This window comes from Falco biarmicus, chromosome 9 (assembly GCF_023638135.1).
Source record: "Falco biarmicus isolate bFalBia1 chromosome 9, bFalBia1.pri, whole genome shotgun sequence".
Lineage (NCBI taxonomy): Eukaryota > Metazoa > Chordata > Aves > Falconiformes > Falconidae > Falco > Falco biarmicus.
Genome location: NC_079296.1, coordinates 56,452,623 through 56,477,421, shown reverse-complemented (window position 1 = coordinate 56,477,421; position 24,799 = coordinate 56,452,623). Strand labels below are relative to the sequence as shown.

At 43.5% G+C, this 24,799-nt stretch overlaps 1 protein-coding gene across 3 annotated transcripts; it reads right to left on the bottom strand.

Annotated features, from left to right (window-relative positions):
• Positions 1-83: 83 nt before the first annotated feature.
• On the bottom strand, positions 84-22,693 carry TCTN3 (tectonic family member 3). Of its 3 annotated transcripts, none has more exons than XM_056351139.1 (15): positions 22,266-22,693; positions 21,292-21,413; positions 16,343-16,473; positions 15,922-16,030; positions 15,732-15,850; positions 14,831-14,866; positions 14,398-14,472; positions 14,171-14,296; positions 13,062-13,157; positions 12,696-12,793; positions 11,936-12,101; positions 11,054-11,191; positions 7,273-7,435; positions 2,121-2,225; positions 84-957 (listed from the first exon to the last, which is right to left on the bottom strand). In XM_056351139.1, the coding sequence occupies exons 1-15, from the start codon at positions 22,520-22,522 to the stop codon at positions 794-796; spliced, it is 1,905 nt and encodes a 634-aa protein (XP_056207114.1). In that variant the 5' UTR covers positions 22,523-22,693; the 3' UTR covers positions 84-793. The 3 variants fall into 3 exon arrangements, with proteins under 3 accessions (XP_056207114.1, XP_056207116.1, XP_056207117.1); XM_056351141.1 differs by lacking the exon at positions 84-957 and adding an exon at positions 1,027-1,463 and having other exon boundaries at positions 22,266-22,688; XM_056351142.1 differs by lacking the exons at positions 84-957; positions 2,121-2,225 and having other exon boundaries at positions 5,833-7,435; positions 22,266-22,655.
• Between the last annotated feature and the right edge of the window lie 2,106 nt (positions 22,694-24,799).

Sequence of the window (24,799 nt, the reverse complement as noted above, 5' to 3'; positions counted from 1 at the left end):
GCAGATACTGAGGAGCTGCTTTTGTTTTACAGACACTGAAAGAGAGGAAGAATTAGTCAGAGAAAATGAACAAAAAATAAAGCAGCACTTTCATTTGCCACATCACACCAGTAGTTTTTACAGAAGGATGCTGGTTAGTGGCAAGGAATCCTAGATTTCCTACCTGGTCAGCAGTTACTTACTTCAGTAAGTATGCATAGCAAGCATAGTAGGAAGTGAGCAATGGAAAACTGTGATTTCAGATCCACAAGGTGTTCTGAACAGAAGGTGTTCATTACCCTTAACTAGTTTTAAAGAAAGTGCCATCTTCAAGAAAAAGCATGGGACCATCCTGATAGTGTTAAGAATCTGTGTATGCAGACATGTTACAATCCACCTTCAGCCTAGACACAACTGCAACTAATACAGGCGTATCTCTGCGCAAAGACTTTTTTTCTCACGTCATTTTAAAGAATAAAAATTTTAAAAAAGTCAGAGTAGCAGCTTTAATCAAAATTACTGAGGCACATAAGAACACAGGTTAATTTAATCAAGCACTAGTCCTCACTAAGAAACCTCAAAATAGGGTTAGGCAGCACCTTTCAAGCATTTCCTTCCTCCTAACATCATTGCTCTACTTTGTCTGGATCAAATCTGGCTACTTTGTCCTACCACGTGTAGCACTTCAACACTGAGAAGCAAAACATCAGGTTCCACGCGCTGTTAAGGATAAAGACAACAGAAGCAGCATTCCCATTCTGCTCCAGTTTCCCTATAGCCATCAAATGAAGGCTGCACGAGTGCCAAAGATCATTCAGGAAAAAGCAATGGATTTTGAATAAAATTTTGCAATAGCTATGGTTAGCAGAGTGACAACAGTGCCACTAAGCAACAAGATGCAAATCATGTACCTGGACATGTGTTCACATCCAGGAGAAACTGTTGCCAGGCAAATGCAAGGACAGAATGAAAAGAAGTCTGAAAAATGTAGACTGAAGTCAGCACTCTTGTTTAATATTTTAGGAAAAAGACTAACTTTGACATTTAGTACCCTGGGTGTCAGCCTCTCTTCCAGAACCTCTCACAGAAACTTCTTGCTCTACCAATTCTTTTTAATTCATACCCTCTGTAACCAAATCCTCACAAGTGGAACCCCTTGAGTAACTGCCTTCTGGCAATGGTTAGGCCAGCCAGCCACAACTTCCTAAGAAAAAGCAGGGAATATTCACCAACTGTAGTTATGTTTCTAAGCCGCTATTCTATCATTTTTCCAAGAGCACCACTCAAAACAGCATTCATCAGCATCAGGGAACTGTGTGGGCTCAGCTCAGCATTCCCTCCAGTTTCTCATTTTTAAGCCATTTGTCTTTACCTACTTTTCCTTTTTATTCTCTGCCCTCACAATGTGTTTCCCTCTTCTTTTGGGGTTGGGGAGAAACAAGATGGCATTCCGTTTCTATAAAGGGTAAGTTGGCACCCAAACCCTAATGGGGAAAGCAAGAAATAAAATAAAACATAGTTGAACAGCAGTCTGTCAGATCTCAAGATAAAGTACATCGGCAGGACAAGAAAGCAATTAAAACTACCTGAATACTCTCCTGGTCTCCAGCTTTGCGTGGCTCTGGGGCTATCCACCTTCTCCATACCACTCCTGATTTTACAGACATGTAGCACACCCACCTCCTCCTTCCTCCCTCTGCTGTGATGCTTAAGCTGTCCCTAAACAATTCTAGCACCAGAGGCGTACCAGTTTTGCCATCCCTCCTGCTCAAAGTTGCCGTTCCCACCCCACTCTGAAAAACAGCTTGGCCATGGTAACATTCTGGTCAGAGACCAACTGACCCACCTGTCTACACAATCACGCGAGTACCCGCATCAGCAAGAGAGAAGCACAGCAACTCCTTAGACTACACTACCACTAATAAATCGGTACAGGATGCTCTTGATTTCCTTGTATCGAGACTATTTCATACATACAATCATCTCCATTACTCTTCCTCCGCCTCCCTGATTATCCTAAACAGAGTACAGCATATTATCCAAGGCAGAGTCCAGAACTGCATGGAGTACTCAAGTTTGGATGAAGCAAGGATTTATATAGTGGTATGATATGATCTTTTATTCTGAACTTCATTCCTTACCTGGTAATTTGCACCATTCTATTTGCTTTTTGACTTCTGCTACACCATGAACAGACTTTTCAGAATAGGTACCACCCACAGTGTCTATCAGATCTTCCAGGGATGCTGCAGAAAAACATAAAAATACCATTGCTTTCATATTCCTACTAACACAACATGCAAGAAGAGCAGCTTAAAAAATTACTGAAGCTAAGCCTGAGAGATGCTCACTCTGCTATTGAATACACATATAACAACCCTGGCGAAGAGTAGCTTAGAAAAGGAATGTAGTACAGCAAACAAACCAACAAATCAGTAAAGCAATTAACAAACAAAAATTATTCACTGACATAAATACAGAATATGAAACATACTTTCTAAAGTGAATAAATATAAATATAGATGATAGAGAACAGGAAAGAAGAAAACTTTATTTTAACCCTTTATAAATTGCTTCTCAGTGTCATCAACAGCAAATCTGAGAAGATAAAGAAGGTAAACACTTCCAAGTGTCCGTAGTTTTTTAGAATACAGAGTCAGCACAAGTATAAGCATTTATGGCAGGGGTTTAGCTATTTTCCATTTAAGAAAATAAAACTGTTCTTGACTTCATAGTACAGAGACACTTGCTGAAGGCTTTTGGAAAACTATGTATGCGTTGCCATTAGGTCTCCTTTATCTACAGTTTTATTACTTCTTTCAGAGAGCTATAAGGTTTCTTAAACGAAAATTCTAATCTGATCCTGTTACATCTCCTGTGGGGAAACACAGGCTTATCACCGAGAGCCAGGTCAAAACCTAGATAATAACTTTTACATGGCACGCAAGTGTCAGGAGGGTTTAAGCATTTTCTTTGGGCATGTAGCAATCTTGTAAGCAGGTACAAGAGACGAACAAGCGAAAAGAAGTCTCAAGAGGGGCAACAGCTCTGCTGTCAGAAAGCTCCAGAAGAACAAAGCCTGATGCAGCTCTTATCAATTAGTCTAGTGCTTGCAAGGTCGAAACTGCAGTTTCACTCTGCCAGAAACTCCACGCAGCAGCAATGCTCTGTAACCATCCAGAAATCCGAGCCAAATTCTACAAGGCTGTGGAAAGCTTGTGAGGGCCAGACGAACAGGCACCGCACCTCTACAGTTTTAGGGCTCAAAGGCTCGGGTTTGGCTCTTTCCTGCGGAGCCCTCGTTCCTCTGCTGCGAGCAACATAGCAGCCGCGCCCAGCCCCCACTCGCGGGCGGGCAGCCGGCAGCACCTGCCCCGCCGCCCCGCGGCGCCCCAGCTCCGCGCTGCGCGGCGGGGGCGGGTACGCTCCGCCACGGCGGCCGAGCCGGTCACCGCCCTCGGCCCTCGGCCCCGCCGCGACTGCACGGGCGCCGCCCGGCCCGCTCCTCCGCCCCCAGGCACAGCTCGCCACCACAGCGGGCACCCACCCGCCGGCACGGCGCCTCCGCCCGGGGCCGCGCCCGCCCACCGCCTCACGGCGCCTCCGGCCCCAGCGCCAGCGCCAGCCCCAGCCCGCCTCGGCCAGGGCCAGGGCCGGGGCTGGAAGGCGCTCGGGTGGGCCCGCGCTCCGTGGAGCGGGCCCGCAGAGCGGCGGCAGAAGCGCTGTGGTGCAGCCGGGTTTGATCACGATAGCGTGACGCCAGCTTCGGCAGCGGCGGGTTTTGCCCGGGTCCGGCTGCAAGGAGAGCCGGGGGTCGGGTTGTTTTGTAGCCGAGCTGCCCCGGCCCCGCTGCCTCCGCTCCGCTCCCTGCGCCCGGCCCCTCTCCACCCGCGGCTGCACGCCGTTACATCTTTCTGCTGCCCCGCGGGGCTCTTCGCTGTGCCGAGGCGGACATGGAGGGATTTCTCGCGCACTGACTGTCTCCTCCCGTCGCAGCCTGCGCGTGCTCCCGCCGGGGGTAACACCCGCCCCGGCACCCCCCTGCCCCGGCCGCCTCCCCGCCCCGGCAGCCCCCCGCCCACGCTCACTGCCGGCAGCGATGTCAGGCGGCCTCGGACGCCAGCGGGGGTGGATGTGAAGCAGCGCCAGAGGGAAAGGGGCTTTCTAGGAAAACCTGCAGGCCCGGGGTCCCTCTGACAATAGGCGTTAGTGACCCAGCGAGTGCTGTGCCACGGGGGTGTCATACGTGATCTTGTAAGGAAAACTGCAGCCGTGTCACAGATCACGTTTATGTATTCTTACCATTAGTTACTAAGCTAGATGGACACCCAGTGGCACACTGGGAAAGTCAGTTGAGCCAGATGAAGAGGGCAAGTATGGTGAGCACAGAAAGTAAGCCACCTCTCCTTTCCCTACAAACCCTACAGTGCTAAACAGTCGCTGCAACTTGGCAAACAAATTTAAAGGTGGCTCAAATACTCAGTCCCTGAAGAAAGCAGAAGCACACTAAGGAACTTACAGAAATTTTTAAGATGTCTTTTTTAACTTTTCCTTTGCATTTTATGTATATTCTTGCATTATAGAAGAGGCAAATAATCTCAGAACATTTCAGAAAATCACATTCTCGCTATTTCTGTTGGCTGAGTTGGGGGGAAAGAACCTATAATAAAAGTAGTACTCCAACATGGTGCTCTTTCAGGTAGTGAGAACGAAAACACATACTATCGGCTTCTAGTGTAACAGTGATCTGACAACCCCATAGAGAGATTTTAAGAGCTGGGTGGGCAGCCTAACCCACATCGCTACCAACAGTGCACTTCATTAACTTCTTGTAACTCTGCTCCTACTTTGTAACCCAAAAATTGCATCCTTCACTCACAGTGTAAACATAGACTTACAACCTCAAAACTGGACACACTGGAAAGATAGTTCTAGATAGAATGCTGGCAGCAGAGGAATTACGCAGCACTGTCTCAGCCCCTTGACATGGAGTATAAATACCCCATTCTATATATCTTGACATACTAGTCTGCTTTGTGTGTGACATTGTCGTATTATTGCTTGACAGCCAATTGTAACAGAGGCCATTTCAGTGCAGTGGGGAAAACCTTAACATGACAAAGCAGATGCTGAAATAAACTGTCATAGGAAACTGCAGATTCCAAACCCACATCCATGTGGTATGGCACGGCTAGAAATGAATGTGTCTTAAGTCAGGCTAGACCAGGCTATGGACAAGGCTCTCTCCAGCTACATTCCCTGCAATGAGGAAATGTCAGAGGAGTCACATGCGTGCTAGAAAATATGACATGTTGGAGGTTAGGGATATGACAGAGAATTACAATAGTAAGGTGATGCATTCTTATAGCGCTTCCATATATTTGCAGCTCATAGAATAAAAGAATCTCTGTAGTCACCAAACTGGATTATCACAATAATGCAGAAAACAAGAGATGCCAGATCCTTTTCATTCAAGCCATATCCTCACACATTTGGCAACATGATGTCTGGCAAGTTTCTCCAGCTAACTCTGATTGAGTCAATTACTGACACCTCTGATTTCCTGGATTCCACAAATTAGGAGCATGGGAGGACACGTGACATATGCTACAAATGTGTTTTGCTAAAAGCTTTGCAAACATATTACAGGCACAGCTGAGAAGCCACATATATCTAAAATCAAAGCTTGTTGCTGTACTGGTACCAGCAGCCATAGGTAACACTGGAATGCACACGTGTTCAGACTGGCTTTTATGGGCTGCCCCAGAATCAGAAGCAATGGAAGCAGCAGACACTTGCATGGAATTGTTTCCAAGCTCGTAAACCACACAAACAATCTGAAACTTAAATATGTGAAGTTATCGCATAAACTGCATGTATTAGATGGGACACGGTTTTGTTTAATTCAGGTTATCTCCTCTGATATCTTGACTAATTACAAGTTCTTCAGTTTATTTTTACACTCTTCTGTTTAAGTTTGCAATGAAAAAGAGCAGCAAAGTTGCTATACACAGTATACATACAAAATCAACAAACACATTTTGTTAAAGGTGGGCCAGACTTCTCTGATTTTCTTGCCCATTAGATGGGACAGATTTTTCCATAATCTGAAGAATTTAGGGTAAATAACAAATCCCTTGCTAAAAAAATATACTGTTGTCCAAAAACTTCATGGAATGATTGAGCGGATTTCCTTAGCCTGTGTGATGCAGTGGGGCACAGTAGATAATCAGATCACCTTCAACTTCAAAACCAATAAACTTACGTTTTGGTCCCAGAGATTGAGCTAGGGGTAAGGTATTGCAGGAAGCTTCAGTCTCGTAATGTATCTACAAATTCTTCCTAATTAGTTTTTTTTCTTTAGGACTGTTCACAGCTCTCTGATGTGCCACCTAGCTTTCAGGGGCTATCATTATCAGTCCAGTTCCTATCTCGAGCTTCAAGAGAATGTTTCTGATCTAGGAAAACCCATATTCAGGCCTGTTTCTTCAAGAAGAAAAAAGATCAGGAAAGAAGTTGTCTTGACAAACAACTAAAATTCAATTATATTTCACAGGATGGGACATCTACAATGACTTTGCTTTGTGCAACACAATTGCTAATGTAAACCAATTAAAACACAAAAACTTCAATTGAATATCTGTATTTGAAAAAACATAGAAGAGTCAAAAACTGTCAGAGAGGCATGGTTGCCACATAACAGGTGACTGGCAGACATGTCTATTCATAAAATAATAATTCAGGCTGCCTGGGAGGGCTCCTGTATTTTAAATGTTGGCTCCTGTATTTTAAATGTTCAGTTAGTTCCATGTAGAAAAATCAGATGCTTCTCCAACAGGAAGATGACTGAATGCAGCCCCAAAATGTTTGGATTGAACTCTGCTTCTCTCTCCATACCCCCTTGGTTTAAAAAGCACTCTTGGTTTCTGGGAACATGCAATATTCATTTTCACATCCTCCTCTTCGTTCCTGTATAACCTAATGTCTCTTGACCCCTCCATCTCTCAAGTGTTTCACTACAGTGAGGTTTGCAGGTGGTGCATATGGAGAATAGGGGCATGAGAGGACACAGGACAGAAGCTAGTCATGTGGTTTCAGCCAAGAACAGAAGGCACATGGATATTATAGGAATAGTGTAAGAACCTGAGGAGAAAAGACTATGATCTGAAACATATTCTGAATGTATCAATTCATTTACCGAACTTTTAAGTATGGGCTCCATCTATTTGACTTTTCAAAAGCAGAGAATGCTAGTTATTATTAGAATCAACAAAAAATAGCCCACCAGATCACCTCTATAACTTCTTTCCAAATTCACTGCCACCTTGAATAGGAAAAAGATGTCAAATGGGAGTTTCCAGTGCACTTGGGGCTGACCTCGTGGAGGTTCTGGCCATTCAGTCATGTCAGTGAAGGTAATGACAGTTGTCAAAGGTACCGTGCTTGTGCTTAGGAACTGCAAAAAGAGGAAAGCATAAAAGGTTTAGGAAGCTTAATACAAAAGATACATCCCTCCTCGATTTGCTAATGGAGACCCACTGTACATAACTGGCAAGCAAGATGTCTCTAGGATGGCAGGAGTTAAGTGTTCCAGATACATTTTTTCAGGGGAGTAACTCCTCTTTCCCAAAATTGATACTTAGCAGGTAAATTGAGGACACAGTAGCTATTGTGCATCATATATTACAGATCTCCAGAATGGAAGCAGTGACTCAAGTTCTGCCGGAGTAAATCTTTTATGCAGAAGACAGACATATCAGATAGTTGATAATACAAACAGAAGAAAATGTAGCTTTATTTTTGTACAAAATTTATTAATTTATGTAAGATGAGATCACCTGGCCCTCTGAACAGGTGATTGTTGCCAGAAACAGACAGGACTGCCACAAGATTTGATCCCTTCAAAATATCAGTAAAATAAAGCAGGGAGCCAATACAGCAATGAATTTATTTCTCACATTTTAGGATACTGTTTTCAGAAAGGAGACAGATTGGTAGGTCAGTTGGTAAAGATGTAAGAGGGGCCTGAACTTCTAAGGCCCCAGTTCCTTTCTGTTTCAACAGAATGCTGAAGGACAACAAATACACTTGTTCCTTGAGCTATGTGGAGTTTCATGGCTAGCTTGGAGTGATTTAAGACCACACTGCTGCCAAAAGAGCAGCCTCACTCCCTGCCCCAGCTTCACAGCTCTGCATGCTAACTTCAAGAGAGGGAATCTACTGGCAGCATACTTTCTGTGCTTGCACTGGTTTAACCCAACCTGTGAAATCACCACCTCATTCACTTCCCTGGAAACAATTTGCAAGATTGCCTTTAGAGCAAAGTTGTGCGGGAAGCACTCAAAAAACTCCCAAGACAGAATCAATTACTCTCTCTTAAGAGAAAAATACTGAGAATCCTGATGGGGAATTTTCATGGTACCTCTTGAGGCAAATTAAAAACACTTGTGCTTAAATATAAAATAAAATTGTAATGAACAATGTATGGGACAGAGTCCTACCACAAAACGTGGTTCTACACAGAGTCTGCAAATATGTGTCACGAGCAAATTCCGTACCTACACTTGCATCAGCACCAATCCCTGAGTGTCAGCATGGGGCACTTCAGCAAAGCCCTGGGTCCAGCCACCCCAGTGCCCCCACCCAGCTCTGCTACAGAATGGCTACAAGACAAAGTTAAGGCTTGATCTTATCACCAAGGGAAACCTCACTCCCTTGCAAGGAGTCTGTCTCTGGCATTCCTGCTTTCACCTAGTTTAACCCCTTCTTGCAGCTGGGCCTTCTTGCCCTCCAGGCCAGATCATTCCTCAGTCACAAATTGCCACTGCTGAGCACTCACAATTAGAATTACTCCTTCACTCCTGATGGATGTAAGTTCTCCTATCAATGAGTAAACACACAGTAGGCACAATTGCCTTAGTCAACAAGAAGCCACAAAACAATTCTGGCTTTGTCTCTGAACCTTCAAAATCTGTCTTAAAATCAGGGGATATTAGTGGGGGAAAAAACCTCTCACACAACCCCTCATTAACAGCTGGGAGAAGGCAGACAGAAGCAACTTCCAGCATGCTCCTGTATAGCTCTACACCGTTTAAGACTGCCTTGTATTTTCAGGAAGGTCAAATACTACTGTGACCAGATATTGTGGATGGGTGTAGAAAATGGGATCTCTTTCCTGGGTTCTGTGTTTTCTCCTTAGTCACTAAGGCAACTCTCCAGTGACACAGTGTGGTCTAAAGGAAAAGGGTTTTTTTTCTCTAAAGAATAGTTAGTTCTCAACCCTGATGGAGTAGCAGTATTAAACACCACAGGCAGGCTGGCAGCAGTCTTGTGGCTTTTTTTTTTTTTTTTTATAATTGGTTGGAAACAGAAGTGCTGAGGTACTAACAGACTGACTCCTGTTCTTACCTCTGCTGTCAAGAGTGGTTCCAAAGAATGTTTATCAATATGGTGATAGGCACTTTACATATATATATATATATAAAAATATAAATAAAAATATTAGAATCTGTAGGCTAAAACTGGGAAGTGACATAATTTAAAAGTAAAGCAATATACAGCCTGCATCTGTGATCTCACTGGTATGCTTACAAAGAGCTGTAGTTCTTCACTGCTGAGTATGGTACGGACTGGTACCTCTACTAAAATGTGTTTACTAACAACCCTAACTTGTGGATTGCCACTGATTAAGCCAAAACTGATTTTAGTAGTGTGTTTTTTTCTTGCTGCCAAAACCTTGCATTCTTTTAATTTGCTTTGCAATACACCTTACAGCTCTAAAGTAATTAGCATCCATTGTTCAAGCTGATGAAATCTGAATCTCATAGTTTTTGATTGGCTAATCCTTACTGAGGGCTATGCACCCTGCACTTTTACTAGGAATGCAAGCCTCCCTACTCAGACAGAAGTTTTGTTAATGGAGCCACTTAACAGGTCAGATGTAGAAAATATCTTCATGGGGCGGTGGTGTCAGTTTGCTCCAGGGCAACACATTTTACAAGGTGAACATTTTCCTATCATGTTCTTTTATGTATGTTGCAAGAAGGGAGGACAAAGAGGTAGCATGAGACACATCCAAACAATGATGTAAAATCTCATTTAGACCAAGTCTGAAGTCCAAAGAGTAGCAACAGGTCAGACAGACACTTCCCATGTCATACCTCACTGCCATGAGAACGCCATGGGGCAGGTGTCAGCTGCTCCCCCTCCTGAAGCCCTTGCAGAGAATTATACATCTTCAAAATATACAAGCTGCCCAAAAGACTGATATCAGGAATCTAGCCTTGCACCAAAATGGGATCCACTGACATATGCTTGAAAAAGACCATTCTCCTTTGTGAACCTGATAGCTCCATCTTCCTACTGACTTCACAGAATCATAGATCAGTTCGGGTTGCAAGGAACCTTTAAAGGTCACCTAGGCCAACCCCAATGCAATGAGCAGGGACATTTTCAACTAGATCAGGTTGCTCAGAGCCCCATCCAACCTGACCTTGAATGTTTCCATCATGTAATCTTCTTTTAGGAGCCTGCTTTCTGGCTTAAAACCTTTTCCCCTAATTCGTCAGATTTGCTGCCATCAGCATTAGCCTCTTCCTCAGCTACCTGGTGGTGATTTAAGAACCCCTATAGGAATAGAAATATCTTCTTGCACAGATTATCAGCATGCTGTGGAGTCTGTGAAATATAAATCAACTCAAATTCCATATCAATCAAGGCTTTAAGACACAACTAGATAAACATGCAGTTATTGAATGTTTGTAACTAGTTTTCTACTGAGCATAATTGAAAGTTTACAGTTTGAGTCCTTAAGTGACAAAAGGTGGGCTGGTGTTGGAAGGAAGGTACCTTTTCCAGTTGTACAAGTGATTGAGCAACAGTACTGATGAAGCCATAAAAACACCTCTATGGAGCTGTTAAACACAAACCCTTGCCATTGCAGCCAGACCACTGCTAAAGTTCAGTAAATCTCCATTCAGTAATATAAAGACCATTTGATACTTTGATTCTTAAATAACCTGTGAATCCTATTTAATTACCTCTGTGTGTGAGGGAGGGGTTTAAAATTCCATACCTTCAGGGGCTGACACTGATAAGAGTACTGTGCACCCAGTATTTGAGCCTGTGGGTTGGACAGGAGGCCCACCTTAGTCCACAATATCTGTATCTCCAGGGTCACAGGAACCATGCAACAGGAAGTGCAATTTACAGCCTGAAAAGAAAATATACTTCAAACATCTTAATATAGTACTCTAAACGTGAAAAAGGACCATTATGTTCAAAGTCTATTATTTTTGATAGCATAGGTCACAAGAACCTGAATCAGTCACTTCAGCACTAACCCTGCAACTTCTGGTCAGGTCAGCCACCTATTTTAGAGTTGTATCCATCTCACTGTTATCTTATATCCAAACAGAATTTGTCTCAGCTCTACCACTTGGATTTTGTGTTCTAATATGCCATATCCTGACAGATTAATAATTATCAAAATAGAATTTCCCTCCTCCATAAGTACTTGGATTGCAAACTTTTACACTTATTGGGTAATATATAAACTTCCCTCGAAACTGGAAAATCAGAAATGTTGATAATAATAAAAAGCATCAAATTAATAGGAAGTAACCCGGTATTATTAGTTTTAGAAGGCTGTCAGAAAACTAGGTAATATAATGCTGGATTCAGTATTGAACTGTTTTTGCTCATTTAAATAGCAGGAACAGGATTCAAGAGACATTAAATCTGTCAGGTGATTGTTTTTTCAGGGTTTTTTAGTAATTATCCTAATCATATGAACGACTTCTTACAGGCATCCGTGAGAGTCAGTGGATCATAACACAGAGAACATAAGCCCAGATGAATAATCTGGTTCTTTTTTCCCATGCGCGTGCTTCCCCAAGGTAATACAAAGATATGAAAGGAAAAATATTCACAGCTGGTCTTTTTGCATTCATATTACCTGTACACTGCAGTTCTGAATCAGAATGGTTGTCCACTCTTCTGCCTGCGTTGAATGAGCACTGCCAGTTATACCAAGGTCCTCTGCTTTGTTCATGCCCTGAAAAGCCTTGTATAACTTCTGCTGGATATAACTACAGTTACTTTCTTCCAGTATTGGGGACAGGCTGGAAATAAGAAAATATCAGCTTTGACAAGGTGATTTCCAGAACAGAAAAAAACCCACTATCAACATCCTTCCTTTGTAATGAATATTTCTTCTACTCATTATGGAAGTATTGGTATTAAATGGATGCAGTTTCAATCCTCTCTGCAATGAGAGGGGAGAAGAACAACATGGCATGGTAACGCACGATAAGGAAAACTGACAGCTCTTTAGTGATCTTATCACATCAGTGGTCACATACCTGCTCTGTCACCAACAAAAGAATAATCCAAATGATCAAAACAATCACTTTTTAAGGTTCCATTATAATTTGCTCCTCAAATACAAACTCTCCTCTTGCCCAAGATATGTTGCCCGACTAAAATCTCAAAATGTCCCAGAAGACCTTCACAATGTTCAGATTGTTCTAGAGGTCCACCACCTGTCTGACATTCAAGTGCTCTTAGGAGTATATGAAAGATCTGTAGAGGCCCATTTGCAACCTCATGGAAGGACCTAGGCTCCACAACAGTGCGTGAGAGACTATGATAAAACTTGCTAAGTGGCCCCACACCTTCCAAATGTGTCAGGAAGGGTGACTGCAGTGTGTTGTTACCTGAGCTTGCAGCCTGTCCTCATATTTCTTCCAAATTGTACTGTGTGTCTGAGGAACTGTGAGCAACTTCCATCACCTTTGCTCCGTAAAACACTCATCTGATGGACTGCATGTCAAGAAGCCAAACAAAAGCATAAACAGACAATACAGGACACCCAGCTTGTGTTTAACAATCCTCTCACCCCACATTCCTCCTTATCCTTACCACAGGACTACAGGTCAGTTGTGACCAAAAGGCCTGCCGGTGGCTGCGATGTAATACTGAGGTATGCCCTCACAGGTAGACTCTCAAAAGTCCAGACAGTAAAGTACAAGAAGTCAATAAACCCAGTGATAAATAAAACTTGATAGGAGAAAAAAGGATACATGCTGCACGGCACCACTGTTTGCAACCAACACTGGTGCTCCGGTGATGTAGCCAGGGTTTCCACTTCTAGGCAACGCATGAGAAAGAGTCCTGGTCTACAGAGAGGCAAAGGGAAGAAAGAAAGGAAAACGGTAGCACGAATTAGATCCATTCATCTCAGAAGATCAAATTCACATTCTCAAAAATGTGAATGTAAACCGTTTTTTGAATGACTGAATATTATGCACTACTAAAACCTCCACTATTTGTTTCCAAATCCTCTTTCTTACCTACCAAGTTCATCTGCAGTCCAGCAGGTAAAAAACTGTCAGTACCTTGAAATGTGGATACTACCAGGACAGTTTTGAGACAATGAATTCTTACTGCTCAACATTTGTCTCTAAGGAAGTGAACATACCAGTCTGGGTCTGGGTAATTCTACGGATGACTTGCAGAACAAACCCTGCCTTGACCCCAATTCTGAGTGTCAGATTCCACTTTTGAATTGTTTTATGGGGAGAACCTCTGTGGATAACTGTAGCAAGGTTGCACTGCACACTTACCAACCCCTGAGGTCATCACTTATGCCACTTCACATTGCTTCTATGGGACAAGGTTTACATGAAATTCAACACACATAAGTATGTCCCAGATTGCCCCCCCCTCCGAAGTCCCACTGCACAGGCATAGTTAAATAAATACCTGGAATAAATTTAGCAACTTTGTTCACAAATGCTGAACACCTCAGATACAGCACCAGCTCCAGCCCTTCCCTTCACAAGACCATGGTGCTGACCCTGATCTCACCCTCTCTCTTCCCACCAAAAAAAACCCAAACCAATTCAAAACAAAGCAAAAAATAGTCAGATGATAACAATCAGCCCCTTCAAACTTGGGCAGCGCAAGACTGCACGCTTGAACTGAGCCTGAATTTTTCTTCTAACATGGTTTACCTGAGACCAGAGCAGTGTCCCCTCCTTCCTTCGACCACCACCTGTGTTCCAGGGTTCTGGCACTACCATACCACAGTGACACTGCTCTAATCTTTCCACATCTGATCTGTACAAAACTGGGTCACAAACTACAGACTACAAACTTTTAAAAGCCCAGTGAGGATGGAGGCACTGACCCAGAAATGCAAAGTGAAGTGCTGCTGCAGAGAGGATCCTAGGTTCCCAGAGATGTTGCTCACTTTGAACCGGACAGAAACACTCTGAATCCCATGTGTGCCACTGAATTCTATCTCATAGATCACCTGAAAGTCCAATTCAAAGAAAAATCAGATGCAGAGGCAAGTAATAGGGCAATGACTTGAAGCTCGTGTTGAGATGCCCAAAGGAAAGCAGGTTCAGATACCTCAGAAACAACATTTTTACATGTGTTGCCTGCCATGTGGGGAGCTCCAGGTGGTGCAATTGCAGTGACCTTTACCTGGAGACAGCAAGCATATTAACAATTAGCAATTGTTTCAAAGGAGCATGCCTTTCTTTCCCTTTTCCACTGCTTTTACATCCAAGTCAGATTTCCGTTCCTGCTGTAGCTGTGATCTGTGGACACATCACCCTGCTCCAGATGCCCAAATTTTTCTAAGAAAACAAGCTACCTCCCTGACTCTAGCCCTATATATGCCCATTCATTTAAAAGTACATCTAAAAAAAAAATCTCATCTCACAGAACACTCCCATTCTCCCATGTTCCCAACCCACAGGCATTACTATGAATGCCTAAGATTCCAGGTATGTTTTTATTTCAGAAGCAGAAATTATTTTCATTGGCAAGAGAGACTGACCTTCATGAACTGCTCAATGGTGTCATTAATTGGGACCTAGGGAAAACAAACAAGCCAACGCACAACATCAAAAAACCAACTGATTTGCTGGGTTTGCAAGTGCCTAAAGTAATGAAACCATCACTAAAACCAGCCTACATGTTACAATGAAAAAATTACTTTGTTTATTCCAGATGTGTAAAATGTCATCAATTTGTGATCTAGAAATTGCAGATGTAACCCACAGAAAACATTTCCCACATAAGGGTAAACTGAATCATTAGCCTTAATATTTACACTGCTTTTTTTTTTACTCTTGGAACACCAGAGAAATCCCAGAAGGTGATAGGAGATATTTTCATATTAACATTCAGTAAGACCAGCATGAATCCAGGACAATAAATTGGTTCTTTTGAAATTATTGTCAGGATGAATAATGCAGAAATTGATATGGAATTCAATCTATGAATGTAAATAAAGCTAATATTGATAACTGGCCTTCAGTATGATTTTAGATCTATCATGTAAAACAAATCTTCATTCTTTACTAAGAACATGTATTGCTTGGTTGATCAAGTTCATGGAACAAGATAGCAATACTTCGATAAACAGTCTTTAAAAAGAGAGAGTGTTCTAATTAAACCATTAGAACTATGAAGTGTTAATTAAGTATGTGTTAAATGCATTAAGAATCTGTTAATAACTGAAATTTATTGGAAAGTAGTTTGAATTGAGGGATTATCACCAAACATAACATTTTTATCAGGTTTTCCAGCAAGAAGGCCTTAACAATCGGGAGATCAGTGATGACATACCTGATGACCTTTAGTTTTCCCATTAGCTGAAGTTGCAGTGGAAGGCAACTTCAAATGGAACTCAAGCAAATAAAATGTTGAGCAAAAGGAAGCAATATGACATGCACCTTCAGCACAGTGAAGTCACGGTAGTAGGAGGCAGCATCTAGGGCAGGGTCAGTAATGCAGCTCTTACTCAAGTTGGCAAAAATCCGAGTACAGCTTGTGCTTTTACTGTCCAGGAAGCCTGAGTTAAGACATGACAACAGATAAAACAGAAGCAAACCACCCTAGAGAAATTCTTCTCCCTTTACTAACCAGCAGGATTTCCATCAAGACAAAGTCCACTGGCTCCCATTTTTACTGGCTGTCTAAGAGTGCTCAGTACAGATGATGAATCAATGTAGATTAGGATTGGATCTCCGGTCTGAAAAGACAATTTGGAGAAATCACAGACAAAGTGACTCTGGAATACTAAGGCCAAATACAAGGGCACAGAGGCAAATTTATACTTCTCCTTAGTGTACATCCAGTTTTGTCTAAAGTGTTGTCCAAACTTTGAAATACAAGAAAACTAATCACAAACTTTTTACACAGTAAGGAATGAAAAGAACTGAGAGATAATATGGATCACAGGTAGAAAAGTAAGAATCTTTCAATATGCTGTCATTAGACCTCATTACAGACAGCTTTAGTAAAAGAGTATCTGCAAACTGATTGCTATTTTCCTTCAACTCACCCGGTAAAAGGCCGAGAATGATGGCTGGACTTGTGATCGTGCTAAGAAAGAGTGTCTGCCATACTTCTCAAAGAACTTCAAAAAATCAGACTCTTTAATATCCTGTGGCTGTTGGAAATAGTTCAGATTTGCTAAAGTTGAAAAGAGGGGGGGGCAGAAATCCAACAATATCAAATTACTGGAAAAGATAGAAAAAGTAAATATTGTGCCAATATTTTTAAAGGAACAACTTCAGTAATTACGAACTAGATAGAGCCTTATATTAATTAATCCATAGTAACACTGCTAACAGACTAATATGAGCTATGAACAGAATGATACCGTGAGTACTAGTTTGTACTGTTTCATGGGAAACGGGTGTTAATACACAAATGTGATTTCCCAAACAGCATGAAAACTGCTTAAGAGAACTACCTTAATATATGCTCTAATTTCTGTAAAATGCCCAGATTAGACACAGGTGACATTTTAATGACAAAACACTACCAATATGTGAGTTCACTAAGAGCAACACTAAACGGATTAAAAATAATTAAGGCTGGCAAAACTCAAAAGTATGAATAGACAATAGTCATCCTTAAAAAAAAAGAAAAAAAAAGAAAAAAAAGACGACTTTCTATTGGTACCCCACAGTGATGCACTCCTGACCCAGTGGTATTCAGTATGGTTACCATGTTATAATTAAATCGTTCCTGCTAAAACACTAATAAAATGGTAAATTATTAGGGACATACTATGTAGACTCATCCTAATGGACGTGTTCAAACAATAAACTTTCTGATACAGCCAAACAAAATGTTTTACAAGGTTTGAGGACTACAGATCATACCAACTACAGGAGTGAGTGACAGTACCCTTGATTACAGTACCAAAAAGAATTTAGGTAGTCTAGTAAGTTGGGGGGTGTGTAGAGAAAAAAACCCACAACCTTAAGGTCTCAGTATAATTCTACTGTTCAAGGGCTGAGCAGATCCTCAGATGTAGAGCAGCAACCAGAAATAAAAGCTTTTTTATATCAGAATACAGCATTAGTCAAGCAGTCAGCTAAATCGTTTAAGGAGATAAAGGCCAAATGAGTATTAAGCTCCTACAAGGTTCACAAAAACAGGTGCACAAAGCAGCTTTCTTATTAGTTACTTGAGGGTATAATCATTAGACTGAAAAAGAAAACATTGATAGTTGTTCCACTCACAACCATTTCTTTTCTTTGGAATGCAATTCTTTATGCATTATTCTATTATCAAAGCTGAATACTTGGAAACGCAGATAACCAACATTACGTAATGCAAAATATGACTGAAAACTGGAAGAGAAGACCTTCTGCAGCAAAACTTAAGATATTCAAACTGCTGAAGTTTTCAGAGAAAAACTTTACTCTTGTTCAGTCTGTTTGCTTAAGAAAGCACACTAGCTACCTAAAGGCTATTTAATCTTGTAGAAAAAGGCAAAGAAGACTATCAGACAAATCAATTTGTCTGCAACCAGACAAACTCTTTAAAAAAACCAAACAAAACAGGAGTCAGGCTCATGAATAACGATTCTTGTAACTTTAAAATGCACTCATATTAGTTCCTCCACTGATTTAGAAGTGGAAATAGTAGCAATATTATCCTCAGTCCTGCAAAGTCTAAAGACAAAGTTGTTATCTTGAGGAGCTAGTATGTGAAACAGGAATGCTTTTAAAGTACTTTAAGTATCCTGAAAATACCCAGTATTTCCAACTGTCCCCAAGAACTGATCTTCTATAGGTGCATCAGTGATAAAAGGCAGGCCAGGGAAAACATGGGCCCTCTCCAGAAGGAAACAGGAGACCTGGCTACTCGGGACATGAAGGCTGAGGTACTGAATGCCTTTTTTATGTCAGTATTAAACCGGCAAGTACTCAAGCCACAGAAGGCAAAGGCAGGGACTGGGAGAATGAGGAACCGCTCACTGTAGAAGATCAGGTTCAAGACCATCTAAGAAACCTCAAGGTGCACAAGCCCCTGGGACCTGATGAGATGCATCTGTGGGTCCTGAGGGAATGGCCAGATAAAGGGCTAAGCCACTATCCATCATTATCTGATAAGTCACAGCAGTCTGGTGAAGTTCCTGGACTGGAAAAGGGGAGCCATAACCCCCATTTTTAAAAAAGTAAATAAGGAAGACACAGAGAACTACAGGCCCGTCAGTCTCACCTCTGTGCCTGGCAAGATCACGGAGCAGATCCTCCTGAAAGTACACTAAGGTACATGGTAAATAAGGAGTTGATTGGTGACAGCCAATGCAAATTCACCAAGGGCAAATCTTACCTGACAAATTTGGTGGTCTCCTACGATGGGGTTACAGCACTGGTGGATAAGGGAAGAGCAACTGACATCATCTACTTGGACTTGTGCAAAGCACTTGATGTTGTCCTGCAGGACATAAATTGCAGAGACCCGGATTTGATGGATGGACTACTCTTTGGATAAGGAATTGGCTGGAAGGTGGCACTCAAAAAGTTGAGATCAACAGCTCCATGTCCAAGTGGAGACCAGTGATGGGTGGCATTCCTTCAGTGGTCAGAACTGGGACTGGCACCATTTCACATCTTTGTCAACAACACGGTGTAAGAGTCGTCTAAAGAGAACAATATTGTCTCAACATTGCTAACAGAGACCTGGAGATGGAATGTGGTCCTCATGGACACTGAGACCCAGTGACCCTGAAGGAGAACTGCATGGTACCAGGAGTACTATACTGCTCCCCGATACTGCTCCCTGATAGCTGGCGCTGGAAGGAACAACTACGATAAGGCTGCGTAACAACTGTTGTCATTACAACAAACCAGAACATGCGTGATAACCTTGTTCGAGAAGGCAGAGACTGACAGCAATCCACGGGCCAGAGGAGAAGCAATGTGTATTGCTCGGCATAAAAGAGGACTCTTTAGCAACTGATTTTAGGAGATCTTCTCCACCAAGGATCATGACGATCGGAAGGACCAGCAAGACGCTGCCTGGACCTGGGACCATAGGGACACCTTGGACCCGTGGTGGTAGCTATAATCCTCTTTCCTTTTTCTTTTTACTTATCTTTTCTTCACTTTCTGTCTTTCTACCTATTGCATGTCGCTTTATGGGCAAACAATAAAACTGTGCTGTTTGATTGAAGCATAACCCCTTGGTGTGGTCGCCTTGATTTTTGCACTTCAAGATCATAGTAAACGAACCATCATGAGTCCACTGAGTGGACCGTGACACACGGATGCTGGAATTGAGTGCACCCTCAGCAAGTTTACCAACACCACCAAGCTGTGTGGTGCGGTTGACACACTGGAAGGAAGGGATGCCATCCATGGGGACCTTGACAGGCTTGAGAGGTCCCATGCAAGCCTCATGAAGTTCAACAGAGGCCAAATGCAAGGTCCTGAATGTGGGTTGGGGCAATCCCAAGCACAAATACAGGCTGGGCAGAGAGTGGATTGAAAGCAGCCCTGAGGAAAAGGACTTGGGGTCTAGCAATGGTTTCAATGAGGTGAAGTCAGCTTGTGCATCACAATCTCTTTGTTACTGGGCATGCTAATTCATTAGGTTCAGAGCCTGTTCACATTAGCCTTTTTCCAGGAGACTCTCTGGAGCAGGCTTGATTATACTTCCGGCAGTGGTAGCTCATGTCGCCATCCATCTTTGAAATCAGCTGATGAGTACCTATGTGTTTCTGTATTTCCTTGGGGAAGACCAAAGGGGAGAAGGCTGTTTCTGTCTGAAAAGTTTACCATCCTTCAGGTGATCCCAAATAAAGTCTTCCTGAGATGTTCTTCTAACAACAAGCACAGAAAAGGCCATGCAAGCAGTGAATTCTGTTGTTCTCAGGTGTGCTATACCTAACATACAAGTGCAATCAAAGGCCTAGGGCTTGTTCAGTGGGCCTAATCATGTGGTAGATATGGGGACCAAATATTAAATGGCCAGAAAAATCTAGTGCTGCCAGTCCAGACACAGATGATTCTTCCTTTGGATGAGATCACAAATTCAAAATCCTTCTAATCCCATTTTTGTGATACTGTGGGTGGTGCAGGAGAAGGATATAATTTATCTACTTACAAGTTACAGGCTGAAATACCCAGGAGCCTGATGGAACTTTCAGCTGTGGTTAAGCCCTTATCAAAATTCATCTTTACTCTGGGACCTACTGAATATTGGAATGGGTGGAGTTCTAGCATTACTATCAATACCATGTACTACAAGGCTCTCATTGTTCCTTTTCCTTGCATGCAAAACATTCAGGCAACATCTGTGAAGAGCTGAAAGCAGGAACAGATAATAGGAAGCTAACCCTGCTTTGACCAGTTGTTAACCAGTTAACTCCTGAGCCCCACCCAACCTAAAACACTCCAAGATTTAGGTCAGAAGTAGATGGGACTGTGCATCAAGGCTCCCAGACAAGACTGAAAAGAAAAAACAGTGAGTGCTCAGATGTGAGACCCCAGTTAATTGCAATGAATGCCAGAGAGCTGGACATCAAACCAGTCAACCAAAGTACAGTATGGAAAGCAGAAAAGAGTGTTAATGGCATACTCTATGACTGTGTGTGATTACTAGAGAAAAATCATTGCTAGCAGAAAAAAAAAGCATGAAAAGTGTATGAAATAAAGAATCTGAGATATGATAAGAAATAACTTTCTGAAAAGGCTAATAGCGCTATATTTCAAACACCAACCCTTATTTGCTGCTCTGAGTGTAGCAAACTAAGTGAAGTACCTCAAATACAGAAGCAATTGATAAAGGCCGTTTGCTTTTAGCAAGACACCCTTAAAGTGACTGCAACGTCCTTTTTTGTGTGTCTGTCTTGGGCGACTGGATCCTAATCCACTATGGTCCATGGAACTATAACAGCCCAAACAACTATATGTAAGTTCAGAAAAAGATTCCCTAAGCAGAAGCAATCTAGGAATTAAATACATGGGGGGGGTAAAGGTCACTTACAGTTATCCAGCTGCACACAGAACAGCAGATCACGTCCACCAGGGACAGCAATGGTATCAGTAGGATAAGGGGTGTTACTTCTGAATATGAGTGATTTTTCCACGCACACTTGATTCACAGACCTGCCAAGACAAGCCCCCGCACCCAGGAAACTCTTAAAAAGGCTATTCTTGCAGAATTTCATACTTCATATTACTAAATGCCAGCAACACAGCAACAAGACACAGTGTTCCTTTCATCAGCTTGGAAGTTATCGTACAATTTGCATTAATAACCCATTACAGAAAGCTCCTCTCATCATTGTAGTAACTTTGTGGATACTCTCTATGTGTATATTTAGAAATCACTCTGAAACTCCCTGAAACAAGAAGTGGTAGAGCAATGCAGCATCCGCATATCTGAGCTCCTCTTGGTGCTCCTCACAACTGCCATCTGCAAAGACAGGGTTTGGCCACAGATTTTACTCTCCAGACAGCTGAAATCCCCACCGACAGCCTCTCAAGTCTACAACTGCCTTCCCAACTGCCTATTAAAGTTGGTTTTTTTTCCCTTAGAAAGACGCCCTCGGTTCCCAAGGCCAACAGCCTCCTCACAGACAACCCGCGCCCTGCTTCACCTAGGCCAGGGGTCCTAAAACTACGGCCTGCGGGCCGGATACGGCCCCCCAGGGTCCTCAATCCGCCCCCCGGTATTTACAGAACCCCCCGCCCCCCCCCGCCGGGGGCTGGGGGGGGGAAACCAAGCAGCCGCAGATGACTTCCTGCCACTTCATCCGCGCGCCGGCCCCCTGTTTAAAAAGTTTGAGGGCCCCTGACCTAGGCCATCGAGATGCTGCCCCGGGAAGCCCTGCCAGGCCCCCACCCGGAATGAGGCGGGCCCCAGGCCCCGAGCCGTGGCAGCACGGCGGCTCCAGCTGGGCGCCCGGCCCGCCCCAGCCCAGCCGCGGCAGTGCCGGCAACCCGCTCCCTGCCCACCTGCTGCCGCCGGAGCGGCGCGACGGGGCGGCGGCCACGGGGTCGCGCAAGCGCCGGGCGCCGGGCGGCAGAAGGCGGGCGGGGAAGCCGCCGGCGGCGGAACGGTGGCGGCGCGGCGGCGGAGCGGGACCGCTTCGCGGAGTAGCCCGGTGCGTGGCCCCTGCGGCGGGATCGGCGGCTGCAGGCGGGGTGCCGAGGCTCCAGGCGGCCAGCCGCGTCAGCAGCAGGGCCAGCAGCAAGCCCCGGGCCCGGCACATGGCGTCAGCTCGTCGCTAAGGGAGGCGGCCCGCCGCCCCTCCGGTCGAGCGGGGCGGCCAAGCGCATGCGCGGCCGGCGCCCACCTCCGGGCTGGGCCGTGCCCCGCTCGTGTCGCCGCTCTCGGCGGAACAGCTTGCGGGGGCTGCAGGCGCCTGCCGGGGAGGCTGGGCTGGGGGGCCTGTCGGAGGCTGTGGGCCTGTCGCCGGGCCTCGCTCCCCTAGCTGGGACGGGCGTGGCCCCGGGTACTAGTCGTTATCATCATAATCAGGAAGCCCCAGAGGCTCAGTTTATTTCTCCTTTTTGTCGTTACAGAAAGGTTGACGATGAAATAAACTCACCGTCAGGTTGTACCAGTCAGCACTAATGTTGCTGTCGATTCTGCTGGGCTGAGGGTTTGCCCCACAAAGCCCTGTGATTTGTCTCAGGTGCTCAAAACTGGAGAGCACGCCCTTTCCATCAGTACCGGCCAAGGGGCTTAGCCTCAGAGCTGCGGGACAGAGCAGGGTGGCTTGTCCTGAGCCTTCTCTTCTGGGGCCTTAGGAGTTGGTTTGTTGTCTTGTGGTGTGTCTTACGGGCTGCCCCGTGAGACTGCAGGGTCTCCTCAGAGACATTCAAAACCCACCTGGATGCGGCTCTGTGCAGCCTGCTCTGGGGGACCCTGCTCTAGCAGGGAGTGGGACTGGGTGGGCTCCAGAGGGACTTTCCAGCCCCCACCGTGCTACGATTCTATGATTCTGAGTCTCCTAAAGGATGGCAGGTTAACTCCTGCTTCAGTTTCCTGCAGTTCTGGATATTGCACCAGGCTCCAGAGGCACAGTACTTGCAAGCATGTGCTTTTGCTTGGTGTAGTAGCTTACATAATGTGGCATGGAGCTGCCTCTTTGCAAACTCAGCAAAGGATACTGTAGAGAAACATCAATGTAAAGAGGTGTATATTAGGAATTAGGCAAGTAATAATACAGCCCTGTAATGCTAACCACACGTGCATGCATCTTTGAGAGCTGAATGGCATGCTTAATGTTTTAAAGACGCTGTTTCATAGAAATTCTTGGTACGTTATTTCTCTGGCAGAATTAAATATTCTGCTATAGTTATATGGTGCTTAATCTGTTGGGTTTTGCTTTTGTAAAGTAGCATGTTTAAAAGAGTCAATTTCAGATAACTATAGATACTATATATAAAAAGACATTAGAAATCATCAAATTATTATGTATTCATATGGTGGCACAATGGCTGCCTTACAGCAGCTGTGTATAACATTCAATGTCAGATATTCTATTGTTTACATGGTATAAACTGAGTCAGTCACTAAGTAATCTCTTTTTTACCTTACATTACAGTGCATCATTTGGTCTGTGGAGCTGCCTAGAGAGAAACACCATTTCAGTAATTCTAGACTTTTTATTACAAACATTTCTACATTGTGTTTCAGATGGGAGAAGATTCTTAATTTTGACATGAAAATTCATTTCAAACAAATGCAAGAGCTTAGTTAAAACCACACACAGCTAATTCCTGGCAGATTGGTCTGTAAAGTTACATTTTTAAATTTAAAATATTTTTAAGATACTTTTTGTGAGGTTCTTTTCCATGCAACATTTAGTTAAAATCTGAAACTCACTGGCACACTATAACAAAAGTCTGCATGCATTCAAAAGAGTCAAATGAGGCAAATTCATGACAGAAAACATGTCAAAGATTATTAAAAACACAGGTACTGTAACAGAGCCAGATGCTTAAGGTTGCTGGTCATGAGCTGTTAGAAGCTTAGGGGATTCGTTACTGAGGAAATAACTGCAACACCGTGTTCTAAATGCTTCTTGAGCCTTTTACTGTTCATCTGTCAAAGGAAAGCTAACTGGCTAGACCTTTTATCTGATCTAGTTACATTCTTATGTTGTTCAGTAAGGACTAGATTTTCATCAGAAGCAGAGATTGAGAAGAGATACACTAAGCCATTATTTTTTTGGCAAGAAGTAATGACAGCATGAACAACAGATGAATTCTGTCATCGGATATTTATCATCTGCTGTCTTCTGCTCTCCCTAAAACACTTACTTGCACTCCTTAGTAGTTTTACTGCTGCAGTGATTTCATTATGAGTGTTTTCTAGGAACATATAATAAAAACTAAAATAAAAATAGATTGATTTGTGGACACCAGTGACCACCATTCCTCAGGGCTCAGTATTGGGACCAGCACTGTTTAACATTTTTGTCAGCACCATGGGTACTGGGATTGAGTGCACCCTCAGCAAGTTTACCAACACCACCAAG

Excerpts from the sequence above, each read along its gene's own strand:
- TCTN3 (XM_056351139.1), bottom strand. The coding sequence starts at position 22,522 with ATGTGCCGGGCCCGGGGCTTGCTGCTGGCCCTGCTGCTGACGCGGCTG. Across the intron at positions 12,794-13,061 it reads ACAGTGGTGCCGTGCAGCAT|ATGAGTGTTTTACGGAGCAA; the intron begins GTATCCTTTTTT and ends GCAGTCCATCAG. Across the intron at positions 12,102-12,695 it reads AGGACAGGCTGCAAGCTCAG|CCTGTCCCCAATACTGGAAG; the intron begins GTAACAACACAC and ends TCTTATTTCCAG.